Source organism: Neomonachus schauinslandi, chromosome 2, assembly GCF_002201575.2.
Source record: "Neomonachus schauinslandi chromosome 2, ASM220157v2, whole genome shotgun sequence".
NCBI lineage: Eukaryota > Metazoa > Chordata > Mammalia > Carnivora > Phocidae > Neomonachus > Neomonachus schauinslandi.
The window spans coordinates 199,589,769-199,609,521 of NC_058404.1; the positions used below are offsets into that span (position 1 = coordinate 199,589,769).

General features: G+C 56.4%; 2 protein-coding genes across 4 annotated transcripts in view; one reads left to right on the forward strand and one right to left on the reverse strand.

Annotated features, from left to right (window-relative positions):
- Positions 1–12,041, forward strand: part of TBC1D14 (TBC1 domain family member 14) — a 93,580-nt gene extending 81,539 nt beyond the window's left edge. For all 3 annotated transcript variants that reach the window (XM_021677701.1, XM_021677702.1, XM_021677703.1), the window contains 2 exons: positions 5,846–6,104; positions 9,647–12,041. In XM_021677701.1, the coding sequence (XP_021533376.1) occupies positions 5,846–6,104; positions 9,647–9,712 (325 nt within the window). In that variant the 3' untranslated portion in view covers positions 9,713–12,041. The remainder of the gene's footprint in view (positions 1–5,845; positions 6,105–9,646) is intronic.
- Positions 12,042–17,724: 5,683 nt separating this feature from the next.
- CCDC96 (coiled-coil domain containing 96) lies at positions 17,725–19,419 on the reverse strand. Its single transcript, XM_021677615.1, has one exon. It carries the CDS (start codon positions 19,417–19,419, stop codon positions 17,725–17,727), a length of 1,695 nt encoding a protein of 564 aa, XP_021533290.1.
- Positions 19,420–19,753: the final 334 nt, after the last annotated feature.

Below are 19,753 nucleotides of genomic sequence, written 5' to 3' on the forward strand. Positions count from 1 at the left end.
GGCCCTGGTGGGAAGCCGGGGAAAGCACGGTCGTGCCCAGGACGTGCCCTGGAAGCCCAGCGCTCAGAGACGCTCACGGCTGGTTTTGTCTTCACAGGAGCCACCAAGGCCCCTGCCCAGTCACACCCGGGCTGGTTGGACGCCAAAGCCTTTGCCTTATGACTGTGCTACCCGAGCCGGCCCGAAGCCACATGCACCCCGTTAGCAGGGCGCCGCCTCGGCAGGGCTGGCGGGCGGGCGCGGGGCACGTGTTCCGTGAGACAAGGGACATCCCAGGCTTCCGGGTGCTGGCTGCCCGACGATGAGGCCTCTCGCTCCTGCCCCCGGTCCGACGGTGGACGGGCCCCTGTGGCTTGGCTGGCTGAGGGCCCCCGGGGGAGCTGCGTGGGCTCGACGATGACAACAGCTCCTTTCCTGCCTCATTCCCAGGACAGTTCCTGTGCCCTGTGCAGTAGGACTGGGTAGCTTTCTCGGCCTTTACGTAGCACAGTTGGAGAGGGGTTCCTGCAGAATGCTCTCATTCCTCCCCTCCACCCCTGCAGCGGACGCTTCCCTCCGTCACAGCGCTGACCCGCTCTGCGGCTGTCTCTGTTTCTTGCCGTTCCGCTCACAGACGGAGCTTTGTTGGGTACCTCTGTGGCCTTTGTGTCCGGCCCCGCATGTGGCTCCGAGTCCTAGATCGGGGCCCCTTCCAGAATGCAGCCTGAGGCCGCTCCGGTGCTTGTCACTCTGTGCGGACTGGGGGACGTTGGTGCAGAGACCTCATGGTGGAGAATTAGATCTACCTGCCAGTGCCGCCTTCCCAGAGAAAGGGGTGTGTGGTGTGGCGTGTCACTCTTCTCTGCGCGTGGAGGTACGAGGGTCAGAGCATGGTCTCCCCAGCAGTGTTCGTCTCCCTGCAGAGTTTTGGGTGTTCAGTCAGGTATCCTGTTTTGTGTGAGGATTGACACGTGGTCGCTGAACTTCTTGAACTCTTTCCCGCTGATGTCGAATGGCAGGATTATCTGGAGGTGTGAACGGGTGTTGTAATAAACAGTCTGGATTTGTGGAAGAGTCCAGCAGTGCGTTCCCTGTCACGCATGGTGTTTGTCGAAGTGAGGTCTGGGGGTCCTTGGCGATCCCACCATCCCACTGAATCTCCACCTTGAAGGAAGGGTTCAGGGTGAAGGTTGTGGTTGGCAGATTCCAGTTTCTGTTGCATCTCGCTCTCATTTCATTTGTAGGTTTTAACCTTGGGGTGACAGGTCCGCCTATGAGCTCCTGAGGAGCAGGGGCTTGTCCTGCCAAGCGCCCAAGCGCCCGGGCTAGCGGCTGGCGCACCCGGGGCCCTCGTCAGCGTTGGGGGGAGACGGGGAGGGTTGCAAGCTCGCAGTGGGAAGCCTACACTGCGGTACCAGGGCCCCTGCGCTGTACCTGCTGCCTGCCAGCCCCGTTGGGGCTGCAGCATGAGGGCCCAATGAGAGGGTGCTCTGTGGGCACGCGGGGCGGGGGGGATCTTACTGCTTCCAGGATTCGGGCGGGGGCTGGACTTGGGAACTGAGTTGGAACAGAGTCATGACTACTGCCCAGCCTTGTCCTTTTTTTTTTTTAAAGATTTTATTTATTTGAGAGAGCGAGCAAGCACGAGTCGGGGGGAGGGGCAGGGGCAGGAGATGCAGGCTCCCCTCGGAGCAGGAAGCCCGATGCGGGGCTGGATCCCAGGACCCCGGGATCATGACCTGAGCTGAAGGCAGATGCTTCACCGACTGGGCCACCCAGGCGCCCTGCTACCTCCCAGTCTTAAACGAATGCCGTTCATGTTTGGCATTAATAATTCACGTAGCCCTCGCGAAATCGAATCGTCTTACCTAGCAACGTCTGTTCTAACTGCTCGTCTCAGTTTGTGAGGAACACGGGGAGCACGTGGTGAGGGAGGGGCTCGGGGGCACTTCCTAAGCCAGCTGTAGGGGCAGAGGCTCATAACCCTGGGAACATGTGGGCACGGCCGGGAATGGTGGTGTCAGGCCTAGAAGGTCCAAGTCTCTAGTTGTGGCTTCTCCACAGGGGAGGCGCTGGATGGTGCCTCCACCTCAGGCTCTTTCCACTTCCCACAGGCTCCCTTTCTTTGCAGTTTCTTCGTCTGTGAAGCGGACGTGATGGTACGTCCTCGTGGAGTTGCAGCGGGGAGAAATTGGAGAAGCTGTAGAGTGTATAAAGCTGCGTCCAGCGCGGAAGCCAGTTACCCCATCAGCTCAGTTACCTCCTCATCCACTCCCCTCAGTTACGGGGAGTGGATGAGGGAAGGGCTGGCTTCTGAGAATGCGCCTTGGCCTCCGTGAAGGCTTTGGGGGCTGTGGAACCCCTCTCTCTCCCTTCCTGTACCCCCTCATGTTCCTGCAAGCTCAGACCATCAGTTAGAGTGATGTTGCAGATCAGGATGTTTTCTGGAAGTTGGGAGGGCTTGGCAGGAAGAACCTGACCTGTTCTCCCACACACATGGGGGAAGCAGATGCACACAAGGTGTGTTTGAAGTCTTTTGTAAGCGCATAGCCACTTCTTTAGTTCTGCAACATAGAAATACATTATTTTGCATTAGTGAATGTGTACCTGAAGTTACCGTTTTGACGTAAGGTGCAGTAACGTGCAGCGGTCCAGGGAAGAAGCCTTGAATTCTCTCTTGCTGCCGTGGCTAGAAGCCTGCAGTGTCCTGGGCAGGCCCAGGGGCCCTGCCTCTCCCGCGCTCACGGGTCCAGGCAGGAGGAAGCCGAGTGCTGAGGGCGCGGTGAGGGCACTGAAGAGCTGGAGCTCTCTTGTTCCTGCTGCTCTGGCAGGAGCCGTCCCCGTCCCCATCCCAGGGCTGCCACAGGGCCAGGGCAGAGCCTGGTGGCCGGGAGCTGAGTGCTCTCTTCGGCTGCTTGAGTGGTGTCCGCGTGAGCTCCTCCTGGGAGGAAATCCGGGGAAGAGAGGTTCAGTGGCCTCTTCACAGTGGCGGTTTGAATCTAAGTGGGGTTTGAAATGCAGGCAAGCATCCGAAAGTGTGGGCTCAGAAGTGGTCTCCAATGAAGGGGAAAGTGAGGGGTGGGCAGTGTGAGCAGTGCGGCTTGCAGGAGGGGTGGGAGGAGGGGAGCGGACAGAGATGTCTGCCCTGGAGCAGGAGGGGACGCAGTGATGTGACCCTGGGGGGTGAGGGGCTGTGCCCTGGTTGCTGAAAGCCTGAGGAGTCTACAGGCTTGGGGACAGTGAGGAGGCAGAGGGCAGGGCCCCGGGCGGCCGTCCCAGGGCGAGCTGCCTTGTGTCTCAGGGACTCTGTGGGCCCGGTTGGTGACTGTTAGGACAGATGTGAGCCTCGCTGCCAGCACTGAGCGGGAAGCCCCGCCGAGCCCAGATTAGAAGGGCTTAAACCTGATAATACAGTCAATCACCCAAGATTCCTGCCCTCCGGAGGGCCGCACCTCTGTCCGTTTTGTTTGATGCCATGTACCCTCACCACCCGGTGGTGATGAGCATGGACCAGTAGGCTTCAGAAGGGAGTTTTGGTGGGTAGACTGACCTGCTGGGCACCAGAAGGACTCAGGTCTGGGCACTTGTTGCACAGAGAAACGGTAGGTGCCTCGGGTGGGTGTGAAGACCAGGCGGGTGCGTCGAAGGCAGGGGCTGGCGTTCTTTCTCATTTTACAAAACCCAGGACGTTAAGGTAATTTGTGGAGACGCACGCGTGAGTCTGAACCCAGGAGCTTCACGTCACAGACATTCTTTTGCAGTTTTTCTCCCTCTTCTTTGCCTGTAGCTGGGTTTGTTTCCTGATCGTCTCTCACTTAAGACTGCTTTTCAGGTGTTAAGGGTTTGTGGGTGCCGCAGTGGTGCCGTTGGTTAAGCGTCCAACTCTTGGTTGCAGCTCAGGTGGTGATCTCACGGTCGTGAGTTCGAGCCCCAAGCTGGGCGTGGAGTTTACTAAAAATAAATAAACTTAAAAAAAAATCTCTTGAATCTCTTTGTTTTCTCGGCTGATTGATGAGATGGTTTTCCATCTGTGAAATAGCAAGCTCGGGCTGAAGGCTTGTTGTGACTTGTAAAGATAAAGTGTCCTATCAAGGTTACACCGGTGGGTCGCCCAACTCCTTAGAGCGATCCGGACTTTCAGGGCCTGGGCTTCGGGGTCAGGGTCACAGTCTGGCTCCAGCTCTTACGGTGGCAGGACCCGGGGCTCAGTTCCCTGGGGTGAAGTCAGAAGAGCCCGCCTCCCATGGCTGTGGAATCAGCTGTGGTTCTGGCGTGCCCAGGGCAGGGGGTGGGGGTTGCCGAGCACATAGTGGGGCCTTCGTCAAAGCTCAGCTGTCGTTTCTGTGACATGGGGGCTTTCTGTGATGCTCGTCTCCTATGTCGTCTCCTGAGTTGAATGAAATCTAAATTGGCGTGCCTTCCTGAAGTCTCTCATTAGAGTTGGCTAGCCTTGCATGGCTTGGGGTCTTAATTAGCGTGCTGTGTTCAGTACATACCCTTGACTGCGGGACACGTCCGTCTGGGTCCCGGAGGAAAGGCTGGGGGCCGAGCATGCTGCCAGGTGAGAGTTCGGAAAGCCGTGCGCAGGAGCCTCGTGAGCACGTTGGCCAGGGTGGCGTGGACTCTCTGGTGGCATCTATTCTAGGAAGCTGGGAGTCCCGCTGTTGAAGGCTGGATGACAGTCCCTCCTGACCAGGCCAGCCCCATAGTCGGGGTCCGACGCCTGAGGCCGGATGCCTTTACCGGCCCCGCGTGTCTCAAGCTGGGGCCGCGGGCGCCAAGGCAGTGCTGAAACTGTGGACGGGTGATTTTCCAGGAGGAAGGGGGGGTGTCCCCCGGCAACTGAGAATCCCCGCTTCTAGTGAGCACTGCTGCCCATGAGGAGGTGGTGAGAACCACCACGTCTAGGACCCCCCGAGCAGATCTGCGGTGCGTCCACCCATCTGCTTCCTCGGCAGAGATTGCCAGGTGCTGTGCTAGGTGCCGAGGTGGAGGGAACCTGCTCTTGGGCATCTCCATGGGGAGGACCAAAGCAAACACGTGTTCTAATAAGCACTGGGGTCAGAGGGAGCATCCGGCCAGTCCTGGGGGTCAGCAGACACCCCAGGGCTGGCACCGGGCTATGTCTCCCAGCCGAGGAAGGAGAATGGGGTCACGGAGAACCCGTTCGACCTACGTCGCAACCTGGCTTCGCCTCGCTTTGTGATACCAGCACGTTCCAGATTAGAGATGCTTAAACCTGGTAATACAGTCAATCACCCAATAGTGTATTTGTTTTGGTAGTTTGGATGGTGATTATCACAATATTTTAAGATCGTGCCTATCTGCATTTCACTTTTTCATCTGATCGTTTGCATTAAGTATAAGATCAATTTCTTACCATCTGCATTCAGGTTTATTTGGAAAATTTTGCTTTGTTGCTCTGCAGACCCCTAGTGGGAGAAAAGTATACAGTGTTCCTCAGGAGTGGGGAGTATGTGTGTGCACTAGTTATAGTCCCTGGACTGTTCTTATTTCCCTCAGACTCTAAGGTCTGTGCACCTTGTTAACCTTGTGTCCAGCACCTCCTACGGAGTAAGCACATGGTAGATACTCGATAAATATTTGTCGCATATATGTGTGATCAGCATCAGCTATTCAGCAATTGTTCAGTGTTTGGGATTCCGCGTGAAAGCCGAGAAATGCTTTCTTACAGAATTGGCCTTCAGAATGAATGCAGGCCTCTTGCCTGCTCCCCCTCCCCTGCCATGTGTCTTAAGTATGAAAGCGACGGACTCTGGGAGCATTTTCAGTGGATTAGACCTGAATTCAGAGCTCTTTGTGCCATCCAAAACCTGAAACACTCAAAACTTTTTTTTTCCCCCAGGATCTTTACCTTGTACAGTAAATCTTTGCCCCTGGATCTGGCCTGTCGTATCTGGGATGTGTTCTGTCGTGACGGGGAAGGGTTCCTGTTCCGGACGGCCCTGGGCATCCTGAAGCTGTTTGAGGACATCCTGACCAAGATGGACTTCATTCACATGGCCCAGTTCCTGACGAGGCTCCCGGACGACCTGCCAGCGGAGGAGGTGTTCGCTTCCATAGCTATGATTCAGATGCAGAGTCGGAACAGGAAGTGGGCCCAGGTAAATGGGCCTTTTGTTCTCTTTTTTCCTGCAGAGTAGCCCAGCCCGGTGGCCTGACTGAGGAAGTCATTACTCCAAGTGCCTTTTGAGAAAACAGATAAAGTCCTTCTTGGACTGGACATGAGGAGCCTGGGTTTGAGGCTTGGCTGTGCTGTGCGGGGTCTTGGGCAGTCCTTCCGTCTCTGAGTTTCAGAAGGAGGGTGGGTAACGGAAGGCTCCCCAGCCATCCGTCAGCACCATCGGGAGGTCAGGATCTCTTGCCTGCCAGTGCTTCCACATGTTAGAAGGCATTTTCTAAACCAAGCACCCCTCCCCGCCGTGCCCTGGGGCAGGGTGGTGGGATTGTCCCCCATCACTGGTAAATAGAGGAGGCCCACAAAGGTCACTGGAGGACAGGAGACCTGAAGGATGGCTCCTCTGGGATGGGTCGAGCTGGCCCTCTGGTGGGTGAGTCAGGGGAGCAGCTGAGTTGACGGTGTGCGAGCGAGTCCAGCCTGGGCCTCCTTCGAGATTCCTCTCGCCCTTTCTGGGTGTCCTGCATAGGGCTTGGCCCCTCTGGGATTGGCCGGTGTTAGCTGGCTCCCAAGTTTTTATGGTACGAGAAGGGGGAAAAATAGCCTTGCTTCTTGACCCTATATCGGCTCAAAGCTTGTCCAAGCATCAGATGAGTTGGAGACTATCTGTGGAGGCTTGTACTCTCCTGTGACCTTTTTTGTTAGTGGGAGATTTCAAATACATACTAAAATAGAGTAAACTAGATAACGGATCCCACGCCCTTGTCAAATATCCAGGCGTTTTCAAATTTCTAACTGTCTCAGGTGTTCGCGGCTTTATAGTTTGTTTGAAGATCCAGGTAAGGTTCACACTGCCATTAGTTGAAAGATCTTGTTAGTCTCTTTGTATTATATGGGTTACCCCACCTTTCTTTTTATCCCTCCTCCTCTGTTTACTGAAAAAACGAGCTCATGTGTCCTGCAGCGTCTCCCAGAGTCTGGATCTTGTTGGGTGTATCTTGGTGGTGGTGTTAAGCATGGTCCCCAAAACTCTGTATTTCCTGCGAGGTGACTGTTAGATCTAAAGATTACTTCATGGGCAATCAGGCTGTCTCTCTCTAGCAGCCTGTTTGTTTTTATTTTTTAAGATTTTTATTTATTTGACACAGAGAGTCACAGCGAGAGAGGGAACACAAGCAGGGGTAGTGGGAGAGGGAGAAGCAGACTCCCCACTGAGCAGAGAGCCCGATGCGGGGCTCAATCCCAGGACCCTGGGATCATGACCTGAGCCGAAGGCAGACGCTTAACGACTGAGCCACCCAGGCGCCCTGCCTGTTTGTTTTTATAACACAGACAGCTCTGTTGAGATGTGATTCACATACCATAAAATTCACCCTTTTGAAAGTGTACCATTCAGTGCATTTATTAACAGAGGAAAGTTCCCCTGTTACCTGGGTCCTTCATCCTGGCCCTTGAGCTGGCCCTTCCTGTCCTTCCTGTCCTGTTACATGATGCTCTCTTTGGCTGCCAGACTCCCTCCCTGTGTAGGTCTTTGGGGAAGAAGCACGGCTGCTGTATGGGAGCTTGGATAATACTAGGAGGGGGTCCGTGGGGAGGGGCACTGTTTTGTGCTTGGGTGATAGGATTTGCATTTTTGAAAAATTAAATACAATCTGTTGATGAAAGGAAGGACGTCCTGACATGCTACAACATGCATGACCCTTGAAAACATCATTTGAAGGGACAAAGCCAGACTCTAAAGACCACACTCTCTGTGATTCCATTTGTAGGCGAGTCCAGAACAGGGTCCCCTGTGGAGACAGGAAGTCAGCGAGTGGTCGCCCTGGCAGTGGGCGGGGTCAGGCAGGGTGGGGAGGTTGGGGGAAGCGGGAGCATACGGGGTTCTCCGAAACGGACCGGGGCAGTGTCGCACACATCCATGGATGCACTGAAAGCCCTTGAACTGTACACTCTAAATGGACCAGTTATAGGGTAAGGAATTATATCTCATAGTGTGTGAGCAGGACTGGCTGTAGGATTATCAGGGATCTGGCGAGAGGGAGAAAGAGCCTTTCTCTGGTTACAAGTCAGTGGACGGTGCAAAATGGAAATCTGGGATCACTGTTCAGAACCACTGAGAGTTTCAAGAAGGTGACTGCACAGCATTCAGTTCAGTAGGCCCCTCTGGGTGGGGACCCCATGTGACGGCCTACGTGGCGTGCCTGTGAAGCTGGCCCGTGTGGGAGGGCGCGCTGAGGTCTCTGTGGCTCGCTGGCTTGAGGGGTTTCTGGAGTCGCTGCAGAAAGCCAAGGCCTTTGTCCCACACGTAGCTCGGTCACCACCTGACTTCACGCTTGCAGTCGAGGGTCCGCCGGTCTGCCGCTCCTTGTCGCTGGTCTTTGCGCCCCACCCACCCCGAGCGTCCCCCACGCGGGCACACACAGGGCAGGACTAAACCCAGGTCTGTTGTTGCCCTTCTCGTGTTTTGGGGACAAGGTAAAAATGTTCACTTCAAACTAGGTCAGCGGTTGTTGGATAGTGGGGCATTTCTAATCACGGGATCACAATGGGAATCAGCCTGACGGTGGGGGCCGGGGGGCGTCATCGAATTTATACGGTGCTAGGCTCCATGGGAACTGTGGTCTGTACACGTTCTTCTTACAAGCTCTTCAGGTCGGGACCCCGGAGAGCTTTACAGATGAGTAAATGAATATGTTTGCTCGGCAGTCCCATCGACTTAGAGGTAGAGAGGGGGACTTCCTTCTGTGCAGTTTGTTTGAAACCTACCTAAGGTGTTTCTGCTTCGCCCCCCGTAATCTGTAATTCAGTTACAGTGACGTACTACCTGACCGCAGTCGGCGAGCCCCCGGTTTTGAAGTCCCACCAGTCTAGGTCGGAACGCGAGCTCGGCTGAGTGCCGGTTGCTCGGGGGCCTCGCCGCCGGGGTTAGCCTCCCGGAGCCTGTTTGCACTTGGAGCCCGCGTGCAGGAGGCGCCGCACTTGGGCAGCCAGTCAGAGCGCACCACTGTTCCTAAGCAGGCAGAGTGTCTTTAAAAATGAAGGTGTGAACCAGGAGCTGGGCGAGCACAGAGTTGGGGGCTCGGTCCCTTTGGGAAAGCCCGGGCGGGCGTGAGAGCCCATGGCTGTTAGCCTTCGGGGGACACCTGGTTTGCTGGTGCCGCGGACGGAGGGGCTGCGCGGAAAGGCCCAGGGGCGCTTGTTAGCGTCCGGGGAGCCGAGAGCCTGGCTTGGGGGGTGGCAAGCGCCGGGGCTGGAGCCAGACTGGAAGGAGAGCCCCGTAGCCGGGTCCTGACGGTGGTCCTGTGGCCGGTAGGACGGGGCTGTAGGACATTAGCCCAGAGATGGCGCGGTTGGGTTCCACGGTAGGAGGAGGGCTGTGGCCGCCGGTGTGGCCAGAGGAACGGGAGCAGCGGAAGTGGTGGGGGCAGAGACATCAGCCAGGAGGCTGCATAGCTGCCGCCACACCTGCAGGACCTGTGTCCAGTGTGTTTGCAGATCACCCATGGACGTCTCCCCTGTGATTCCCAGGTGCTGACGGCCTTGCAGAAGGACAGCCGGGACACGGAGAAAGGAAGCCCGTCTCTCAGACACTGAGCGGCCGGCGGACTCGCACTCGGCACCAGAGCGGATCTCCGGGGGGCACCTGCGTTGTTCCAGACGGACACACGGACAGCCGAGAATGGGCTCTTTCCATGTTTGAGCCTAACGCTGGAGTTGGCCTTAAAACAACTTTTAAAGTTGACTCACCAAGGCTTAGCCTTAAGAAGCTCGGTGGGACGATGAGCTGGTGTGACCACGGCCAACGCTGTGTATTCTGCATGGTGTAAAAATAAGGCAGCGGCTACCCCCCCCCACCTTATTTCACAGAAGTTAATTAAATTGTCATGCTTTTATGTCACCTGATGAAAGGTACATTACAGTCTTCCGTAGCCAAGGTGCGTGAGAAATGCTACTTAGGAGGTCTTGGAGGTGTCACTGGCTTGTTGACCTACTTGAGCGAGGAAGGAGTTGTTGGTTTAGTTAACCGGGAGAACCGTTCTGGGGCTGGAGGTCCTGTTTAAAGCCCACCTACCAAAGATAGCACGAAAGGAAAACGGGCTCTCACAGGGTGGTCACCCAGCATGCCCGTGGGCTCCCTGGGATCCGACCTGACCTTCAGGTTGGCCTTTCTCCATTGTCACCTTGACAGAATCCCAGCGTGAGGGCTGAAAGTGGCCACTTGGGTTCCGGGGACCCCTGCTCTCCCCTGAGATTGTCCCCTCCATCTCCTGAGCAGGAATTGCTGCTCACCCAGGAGGCCGGAGACGGGAGACAGGCTCCAGCCCCCACGCCTCCTGTGTGCGGAGGCTGGGGTGGCGGGGCAAGCCTGCGCCCTTTCTCTTCCAGAATGCCGCTCTTCCCTCTGTCACGCGAACAGCAGGATCAGCCCCGAGGACCAGCGGTTCCCTCCCTGCCTTTGGTTTAAAAGATAGACCGTTGTGCGGGCCGAGGAGCGGGCCGCATGCACGCAGTCCCGTAGGCCTCTCCCCGTTTTAGCTGGCTTTCCCCTAAGTTCATCCACAACTTTCTCGTTCGAGCTTCTTCCTGACTAACTTTAAGAATTTTGTTAAAAGCGCTTTTGGTCATGCACATTCAAAGACAGGAACGGTTTTCACACCGAGGAGCCCAGAGGACAGGCAGATGTGTGGAGACCGGTCCCCATGTGCTGATTCGGCGTGTGCTGGGGTCTGCGAGTGCTCGGGAGACCGGGTCCCCTCAGCCACACTCCCCACCCCGGGCGGGCGGTGCCCCCCGACTGCTCTCAGTGCTGATGTGGGGAGCGCCCCAGCTCTGAGAGCGGGCTGGCCACAGGCGGCACGGGATGGGGGCCTCCCTGTGGCCTGGCTCTCCGGGGCCTTCTGTCTGCCACGTTCACGGCTGGCACGGGCGGGGGGCCGTGCCGTGGCCGTGGGTCCCGTTTCCTGGAGTTGCCTTTGTCCCCCGGTCTTCTTAACTGAATTCCCCTGGAAGGTTGCAGGGCATCTCGGACCCACTCTCTGCCTCAGCCTGGAAGTGCTGACCCGGCTGCCCTCTCGGAGGAGGCGTCCGCCCGCCCGCCACTGTGCTGCCGAATGTCACCCCGCCGGCCCCAGCCCTTCGCCCACACGGGCTGAGTGTCGTTCCCGGACGTGGGCTTTCTGTTCTGAAAGGTGTATATATTTTCTTACTGTACATACGGATGTTCCTCGGTCGGGACAGGGAGCGCCGCTGCTGCAGGATGCGTTCGCGGCTCGTCCGCGCGTCCAAACCCAGCCCTTAACACTTCCGTCGGACAGCCTGACATCCGTCTCTTGGGACTTGGGTCACCGCGTATGCATTACCTTTTTAGACGGGATTCCGTGCCGATCCGGAACACGCACCAAATCTCTAGCTCACGCCTATTTGGGGACCGCCCGGGGTCTTCCCGGTTGGCCATGTCCACCTGACGCCGGGAGCTCGGGCCGCGTGACGCATGTGGCCCCTTTCCGCGGGGTCAGGCTGCTCTGTCGGATGCCATCGCTTAGGAAAACGGGGGAGCCCGACCGAAAGGCCGCGCCCCCTGCAAGTCTGCACTTTGCCGGCCCGGGCCGCCGGCTGTCTGGAGCTAAGACTTGGGGTTTGGGACCTTGTGCAACTGGCACTTTAGAGTCGAAAGCTGAGTCCCCACCAGTCCCCGAAAGCCCATCTAGAAACAATGTTCACTTTAAAAGGTACTTTTTAACCGCTCAGTTTTTGACTATTTTGAATAGTTTGCTGATAGAAACTTCCTGATGATACTTGCTACATACCATGTTTTAATTGCTTGTACAGTTAACCTTTAATTTTATTTAGTAAAGTCTATCAAATTAGGACTTTTTGAATTGTAAATATGTGGTTTTATTAAATAAAAGTCATGTAAAATTGTTACTTAACGTTCACTGTGGTTTGGTTTAAAATTGAAGTTCTCACCTTCAAGTATGGCAAAATTTGACTTAGAGCATTGCGTTATTTTTTTTTTAAAGATTTTATTTGAGAGCGTGCGCGTGCGAGAGAGCCCAAAGCGAGAGGAAGAGGGAGAAACAGGCTCCCCACTGAGCAGGGAGCGCGACACGGGGCTCGATCCCAGGACCCCGGGATCATGACCTGAGCCGAAGGCAGACGCTTCACCGACTGAGCCACCCAGGCGCCCCAAGCATCACATTTTGAAACCCACTTGTTATGCTCGGTTAAATAAAAAAGGTGTGGTGGTTATGTTAATTTGGTACCGGGATTTGGGAGTTTAGCGTGGCCCTTGCACGCCCAAAGGGAACCTCAGACTCGCTGACCCCGTTCCTGTCCCCGATCCCAGCAGTGAGCCCGCGCTCACCCTGAGCCAGCTGCTGGGCTGCACACTCACCCGGGCACTTGCTCAGAGCCTGGTCGGCCAGGTGCTGCCCTGCAGGCCCCCCACCAGCCTGCGGGGGACCGTGGGCACCTCCGTTGCCGGCTCCGGGGTGGAGGTCAGTCCAGCCACCCTGCCACGGTGACGGTGAGCAGGACGCAGCCCGAGAGGTCACTTGGCGCCGGTCAGAGCGAGTGCTCACGTGTGACGCCAGCCGTTCGGCCGAGGGCAGGCGGCCCAGCCAGAAGGTGGGGGGCTGTCAGGGCTGCCACCTCTCTTGTCCCCGGCCCCCCAGGAGAATCCCTTCTTGACCTGCAGGAACAAGACGGTGCTGGCCCTCCTGTGGCAGCGAGGCCAACGGCCTGCGCTGGGCCACCACCCTCCGCCCTGTGACTGCTCCCCCCGCTTCTCTCCCCCAGAGGCGGCGCGGCTCTGGTCAGGGTGTTCGCTCCCGTGTCTTTGGCCCCCAGCACCAGGCTCCCATCTTCTCACCAGGGGATCCCATGGCTGCTCCGCTCCACTGTTACCTTTTCTCCACCTGGCCCAGGCTGGGGGGTGCTGTGGCCGACGAGGGTGGCCGTGCTGGACGGCCGTCGTGTCCCGGGGCTTGCTGCCTGCCTCACCCACGTCCAGCCCCAGGCCGCGTTCTGTGAATGGCCTCATTTCTCTCCGCAGCAGCTCTGTCACTGTCCCCATTCCAAAGGTGTGACGCAGAAAGCCGATCTGCTTGGGCTCCTGCGGCCAGTTAGCAGCGGGGCTGGGGTTCACACCCTTTCCCTGGGGCCCCTGAGCCCTTGCTGCCCATCTCCCCAGGGAACAGGTTTGCTCTGCGGCCTTTGGAAGCCTTCCTCCTCTCTCTCTGACCTCAACTCCCCAGTGCAGGGTTTGGGGCGAGGCTTGGATTCACTCACCCGAGGGCCTGTGTGCAAGGCACCGGCCCACGCCCGACGGCCGGCTCGGGGACGGCCTTGGGTTGCACCAGGCTTGGGGCGGAAGCTGTGGACCGTTTTCCCAAGGAAAGCCAGGGGGCTGACGGTTCAAAAACCACCACCCGGGATGTGGAGCCTGCCACCAAGGCCCAGAGACGGAACGAGATTCTGTCCCCGTACAGGGCAGGGACTGCGTTGGACCTGAGAGGAGCCACTGGTCATCAGAGGAAGGGCGTGCGTGGCCAGCAGAGCCGCGGCAAGTCCTCAGTCGGGGCCCACGCAGGAGCTCGCCGTGCCCGGGTCCTTCCGAGAGGCCGGGAGCGCGGGGCTGGCTCAGGAGCCCGGGCTCCTCCATGAGCACCGCCTGCAGCCAGCCAGCTCTAGAAGGTTGCTGCTCCGCGGGGCCCGGCCGCACCAAGGCCCCTTCTCCCAGAATGCCTGAGCCTGTGGAGGGAGGGGCAGTAGACTTCCCCCCGGAAAGCACGAGTTACCGGCGCCCCTGCCGCCCCCCCGCCCCCCCGCCCCCCGGCCTGACCCGTCTCTCGGTGCCTAGACATCGTTCCTGCGGCTTCTCGACCCCGCTCCCGAGCTCCCGGGAGAAGCTGCTCCAGCCAAAAACAGCTCCTGTTTCAGGTGTCGTTTAGTTAGAGGTCAGGTCAGGAGTCTAAATGCTCTGAGCCTCACGTTTCTTTTCTGTAACCAGAGCTTAAAAAGGGCACCAGCATCTGTCCACTGGCTTGTGAGGATTAAAATAGGTTGCTGAATTAATTGTGTCATTAAAAGAAACCCATCACCAGAGATAGAATCATGCTCTTGACATGTAAACTTTTAGTATCTGAACTCTTGGGGGGAATTTGGGGATTTTAAAAATCGGTATTTCCCCCTAGTTATTAAAATTGCATGTTCATCGTATACAATTTGGAAATACAAAAAATAAAAATCCTAATTTCACCACCTAGGGAAGAGATACTTTTTTCGTACAATGACTTTTATAAATTTTCCCCCCATTTTACGGGGGAGCACACTGAGGTTTAGAGAGGTGGACTGTTGGCCCAGGTCACAAACATTAGAGATTGGAATCCAGGTCAGCCTGATTCCAAAGCCCTTATTTGCAAGTGCGACGCTGTGTCTTCCTTAGGTGCACCTTTGTACTCAACCTTGGCATCCTTTGGGTGAGATATTAGAAGCCTGCCTCAGGTAAAAAGCTGGGGCAGGTGGAGGTGTATTCATTCAAACCCACGCCTGTGTAGACAGGGTTACGGTGGGCAAGCAGGAGGTGTGGACCAGGAGCGGGACCCAGCCTGCGGCCCCCACCAGCCGCTCAGCTCAGCCGCAGGGCCCCCCGGAGTCCTTCCCAATCATGCCCCTTGCATGACTCATCCTTCTCACATGAAGATGGTCTTCGAGTTTAAAACCCAAGTTGCAGATCGGGGCTCATTAACTCTGCTATGATTTTATCAGACAGGCATCCCTGACGATTGGCAAACATCTAAATTATGGCTTCAGACCCACTTAACAAAAAAAGAAAGCATGTGGGCGCCTGGGTGGCTCAGTCATTGAGCGTCTGCCTTCGGCTCGGGTCATGATCCCAGGGTCCTGGGATCGAGTCCCGCGTCGGGCTCCTTGCTCGGCGGGAAGCCTGCTTCTCCCTCTCCCACTCCCCCTGCTTGTGTTCCTGCTCTCGCTGTCTCTCTCTCTGTCAAATAAATAAATAAAAATCTTAAAAAAAAAAAAAAAAGCAAGCATGTTTCTCCACTTACGTCATTTAAAAATCTCAAATGCGGTAAGCCGCCAGAAATGACATCCAGCTACCAATGAAAAGTGTTCCCTTTTCGATGCCTTGGGCTCCACGCAGGTGCTTCCCAGCCACACAAGCGCCTGTGACATGAAGGGGACACTCCCAACTCCGACCCACAAGAAGTCATGTCCTGTAACAGCTCAGGTTGCACCGTACCTGCGTTCTGCAGGCCCTCTCTTTTGACGAGACGTCAGAGGTCTCGAGTCGAGCCGACGCCGCCCCTCTTTATCTTCTAGAGGGAGGCGGCCTCCCTGGAGGCGGTCTCTCTAGAATGGACCGTCATTTTCCTCATCGGTTCTAGTTCTGGAAACCTCTTTCTGCCTGTGGTTATTTCTCGAGTCTGATAACAGGACTAGCAGCGTCTGCCTATTCTAGGCATTCGAGCAACACTTTCGCCAGAAAATGAGAATGCTATGATGTTGATGTGTTAATAATCCAACAGATTACAGAGCATCGATTAGGGGCTAGGTAGGCATCGTGCGGGCTCCGAGGGAGGATGACCGTCCTCGCCTCCCAGACCTCTGTCTCCCCGGGGCCCAGAGGACTACGCACACAGTCACAGAGCAGTGGGTCAGAGGCTGCGATGGGGCCCGTCGGCAAGACTGGAGGGTCTGTGGCCTTCTTCCTCAGAGGCGAGCTGAAGAAGCACTTCTTAAAGGGGTTGCTGTTTCATGATCAAGAGCTCTCCTGTAATTTAATTAGAAGGAACCTCATTGTGAAGTCATCAACAGAAGATTATTTATCTTCTAATGAACTGTAACATCTCTAGCGTGGGAGAAGGTAATTTGGGAGAACACTGGTAACTTAGCAGCTGAGAGCAATGCCAGCTTCGTCCGTCTCTGTTCTCGCGCTCTCGAGAGGCCGGTCTGCCCAGCTCCAGGCTGCCGAGGGAGGGCTTGGTGCGGCCTGCGTAACTGCCGGTGGGTCCGAGTCCGCTGAAAATACCTCCTCTCCCGCTAGTGAGCCCAAGGGACAGGCACTGTGGCCATGAAAACTGCTAGCTGCGGGGAGCCACCGAGCACGACGCCAGGTTCAGTCCGAAGCCTTCCCAACCGCCGGAGACCCCGGTGGGTCTGTGCCACTCCTAGAATGAGGCACAAAGAACACGAAGGGCTGCTTGCTGGTGATTTGCTACGTCGCTTTGGCCTTGATGAACAGGGTAGAGGGAAGACAAATGTAAAGGATGAGGAGGATGGAAGAGGAAGGAGGAAGTGAATGCTTTTTACTCCCCTCATTGTTACATGTGTGCGGTGTGACAAGTATGATCCTATAAAAGAGTGTGTCCAAGCTGTAAAAGTTAGAAAAGGAATTTTAATCAGCCTTTATTGGCTTCAAAGGGCACACACCTTAGAAAACAATCGCACCCCCAAAAGCTAAAGTCATCGTGACCTTCTCACGACGAACTGCGTCATCGGCCTGGAGAGGGCTTTCTATCCTTCTTTACAGGTGTTCGGCACCCAAAACTAGCTCATCCCTTCTTACGACCTACTTAAGCTTAGGGATGGGAGAATACTTCTAATCCCAAATCTGCCCAACTCAAAATTCCACTGAAAGCTAAAAAGAAATAAAGCCAAGCCCCTAGCTCCAAAAGCACCAAAGAAAACTGGAAATGGAATCACTGATTCTGGATGAAAGAGGTAGACCTATCAGGTGTTTCTTACATTAACACAAGGAATAGTAGGCACTTTAATATTTGATACAGAGTAAAATCACATGCATAGTGAGGGTCCTCTTGCCAAGATCCAAAACTACCTTGCCAAGAACAAAAGGCTTACGGACAACAAAGTTTCATGTTTATGTATAGATAATTGCGTTTCTTGAGAGGATCCCAGAAAACGTTTCATTAGAATTGCAGACTGTCATTGAGCCAGAAGCAAGCGCTAATGGTCAAGCAGACCAAGCCTCCTCTCGTGGAAAAAGGAAAGAGGACAGAACCTCAGCTCCTTTTCCTATTTATCATTTCTCTCGTTTCCCTCATCTTGTTTATTACCCAGAAGCCAGTGCTACTTACCAACAAAACAAGTTTAGATTCATCGAAGGAAACTAGTGAGCTTTGAGTTGAGGATGTGACTTAGAACTACACAGTTTAATACATTCAAAGGAGACTTAATAATTAGCTTAATGCACAGGACATTTCTTGGTTCCGTGCCTGTTCGTTGAACCCTCTGATGTATGGACGAGGAACAGTTTTCCTCAGGATCAGATCATTGAAATGACGGAATTGCTCAGCTACAACAAGGCTTCTAGAAGTCAGGTACATTAAGTCATCACAGCTTTTTCTTTGGGCCTGTTTTACTTCACCCCGTGTAAAACTGACGGCTAGCCCAATTTTGCTCAGGACTAATTTAGGAGCTGAAAATGATGAGATCAATACAAAATACAGCATCATCCCCACACTGTAGGACTTTGAAAGAATGGCCGCAAGTGGAGAATAAAAGTTAACGAAGGATAAAAGTTGCTGAGATCAAAGACGTTCTGCTGACTCTTCCTATCGTGGGTGTTAAGATGGGAGAAAGGCTTTGGCCTCCCTGATCTTCTGCTTCACACCTCTGCAGGACATAGTAAGCCCAGCATGATGGCGCTTCAGGTACTCTATGCGCTGGTTGAGCACTTCTGTCCTGTCTGCCTTCTCTTCCATGTCCCGAAGGAGTAGCTCCTTGCCCAGAAGCCCGCACTTCTGATTCAGCTTGATGTTGTCAGCCCGCAGGCTGTCCCGGACCTGCTTCGTCCTGGTCAGGATGTCCCTCCTCAGGGCCACCTGAGCCTCAATTTCCAAAAGCTGTGTCTTTTTGCACACGTTTTCTATGTCCACGAAGTGTAACTTCTCTTTCACGTGGGTTATTATTTGCACGTTGTTGGTCACCTTGTTGTGCAGTTTTAAAAGTTCCTCGTTTCGCTCCTCCACTTTCTCATTGAAGGTCTGGTTCTCAATCTTCAGCTGTTCAAAATCGATGAGGAGCAGCCCCTCCGTCAGGTCCTCCTGGGCCCTCATCCGTGTTTCAAAATGCACCAAGCTCTGCTTTAACTGCACGTTCTCAAGCCTCACGGCACTCATCTCCTTCTCCTTCTTATCCTCCAGCGCCTGGATCTGCTCCACCTCTCGCAGTGCAGCCTGGCGACCGCCGCGCATCTGACAGCTGCCCATGGCCTGCATCACCACCTGCTTCTTGAGCGCCTGGAAGCTTGTCCATTCCTTCTCCACGCTGGAGAGCACCTCCTTGCACTGCTTCTTCAGCTGGTTCAGCTCCTGGTGATACCAGTCCAGGTCGTCTGCCTGTTGCTTCCTCAGCTCCTCCAGCAAGGCCAGATGGCGGAGGTATGCTTGCTCTTTCTCTGGGGCCTCAGGCTCCATGCCCTTGTCGGGCACCTCGGCGGCATCCAGGCCCTTCTTCTTGCGCAGCGCCTCGGAGATCTTGTGCTGCAGGTAGATGTTGTAACGCTGGTAGTTGCTGCGCTCCACCACCAGCGACTGGTACTGTTCCAGGAGCTCAGCGCGCAGCTGGTGCTCCTGCAGCTTCTTCATCTCCTCGGTCCATTCATCCTCCCCCTCGTCCAGTCTCTCACCTTCCTCCTTTTCCTTGCTTTTCACCGGGCTTCCTTGCACACCCCTCTCCTTGATTTCCTCGCTCTCCTTCTCCTTCTCCCCGTCCTCCTGCTCAGCCTCCCGGGTTGGCGCAGCTTTCTCCTGGCCGGTGGTGGACAGCGGCACAGAGACCGCCGAGGGGGCTTTCTTCCTCCTCCCCTTGACCGCCGCTGCCGCGGCCTCCTCTCCCTCCTCCGACTCCTCCGACTCCTCCCCCTCCTCCTCCTCCTGCGCCTCCTCCCTCTCCTCCTCCGCCCTCTCCTCTGGTTCCGCGGACCCGCCTTCGGGCCCCGGCTGGGCTGTCTCCTCAGGCCCAGCGTCGGCCGGCTCCCCGGGTTCCGGCTCAGTCTCAGCCTCGGCCGGCGGCTCCGGCTCCCCGGGTGCCGCCTGGTCCACAGCCTCCGTGGCCGCCGGCCCTTCCCGGGGCTCGGCGGGCTCGTCCTCGGCGGCGCCTCCCTCCGAAGCCTCTACGGTCCCCGGCTCCGGCTCCGGCGGTTCGGCCGGGGAGTGGGGGCCAGAGGTGGCCTTGATCCCGGACAGCTTGGGGGACAGGTTAGCCACATCTCCGTCTTCCCCCCCGGGGTCCCCACGGTGCTCGGAGCTGCGGTCCATCTCCCTCCAGGTCGGCGGGTGCGGCGGATCCGAGACGCCGGCTGTTGGGTTTCCAGGGGCAACCAGGGGCGCGCGCGGTGGGCCCGGCGATTGGCCAAGAGGCAGGCAGACGCCCGGCCCCCTTCTCCCCGCCTCCGGAGAGAGCTGACCAATGGGAAGCTGCGAGCGGGCGACGAGCGGCATTGATTGGAAGGGGGCGCGGGCTCGCGCCGCGCGGCCTTCTCGCCCATTTCCCGGCTCCCGGCCTGGGGCGGGGTGGCTGGGAGGCGCTAGGAGGGGCGGGCGGCCGGCGCGAGGGGCGCGCAGGCGCAGCGCGGCGGGCCGGGTCCCCGCG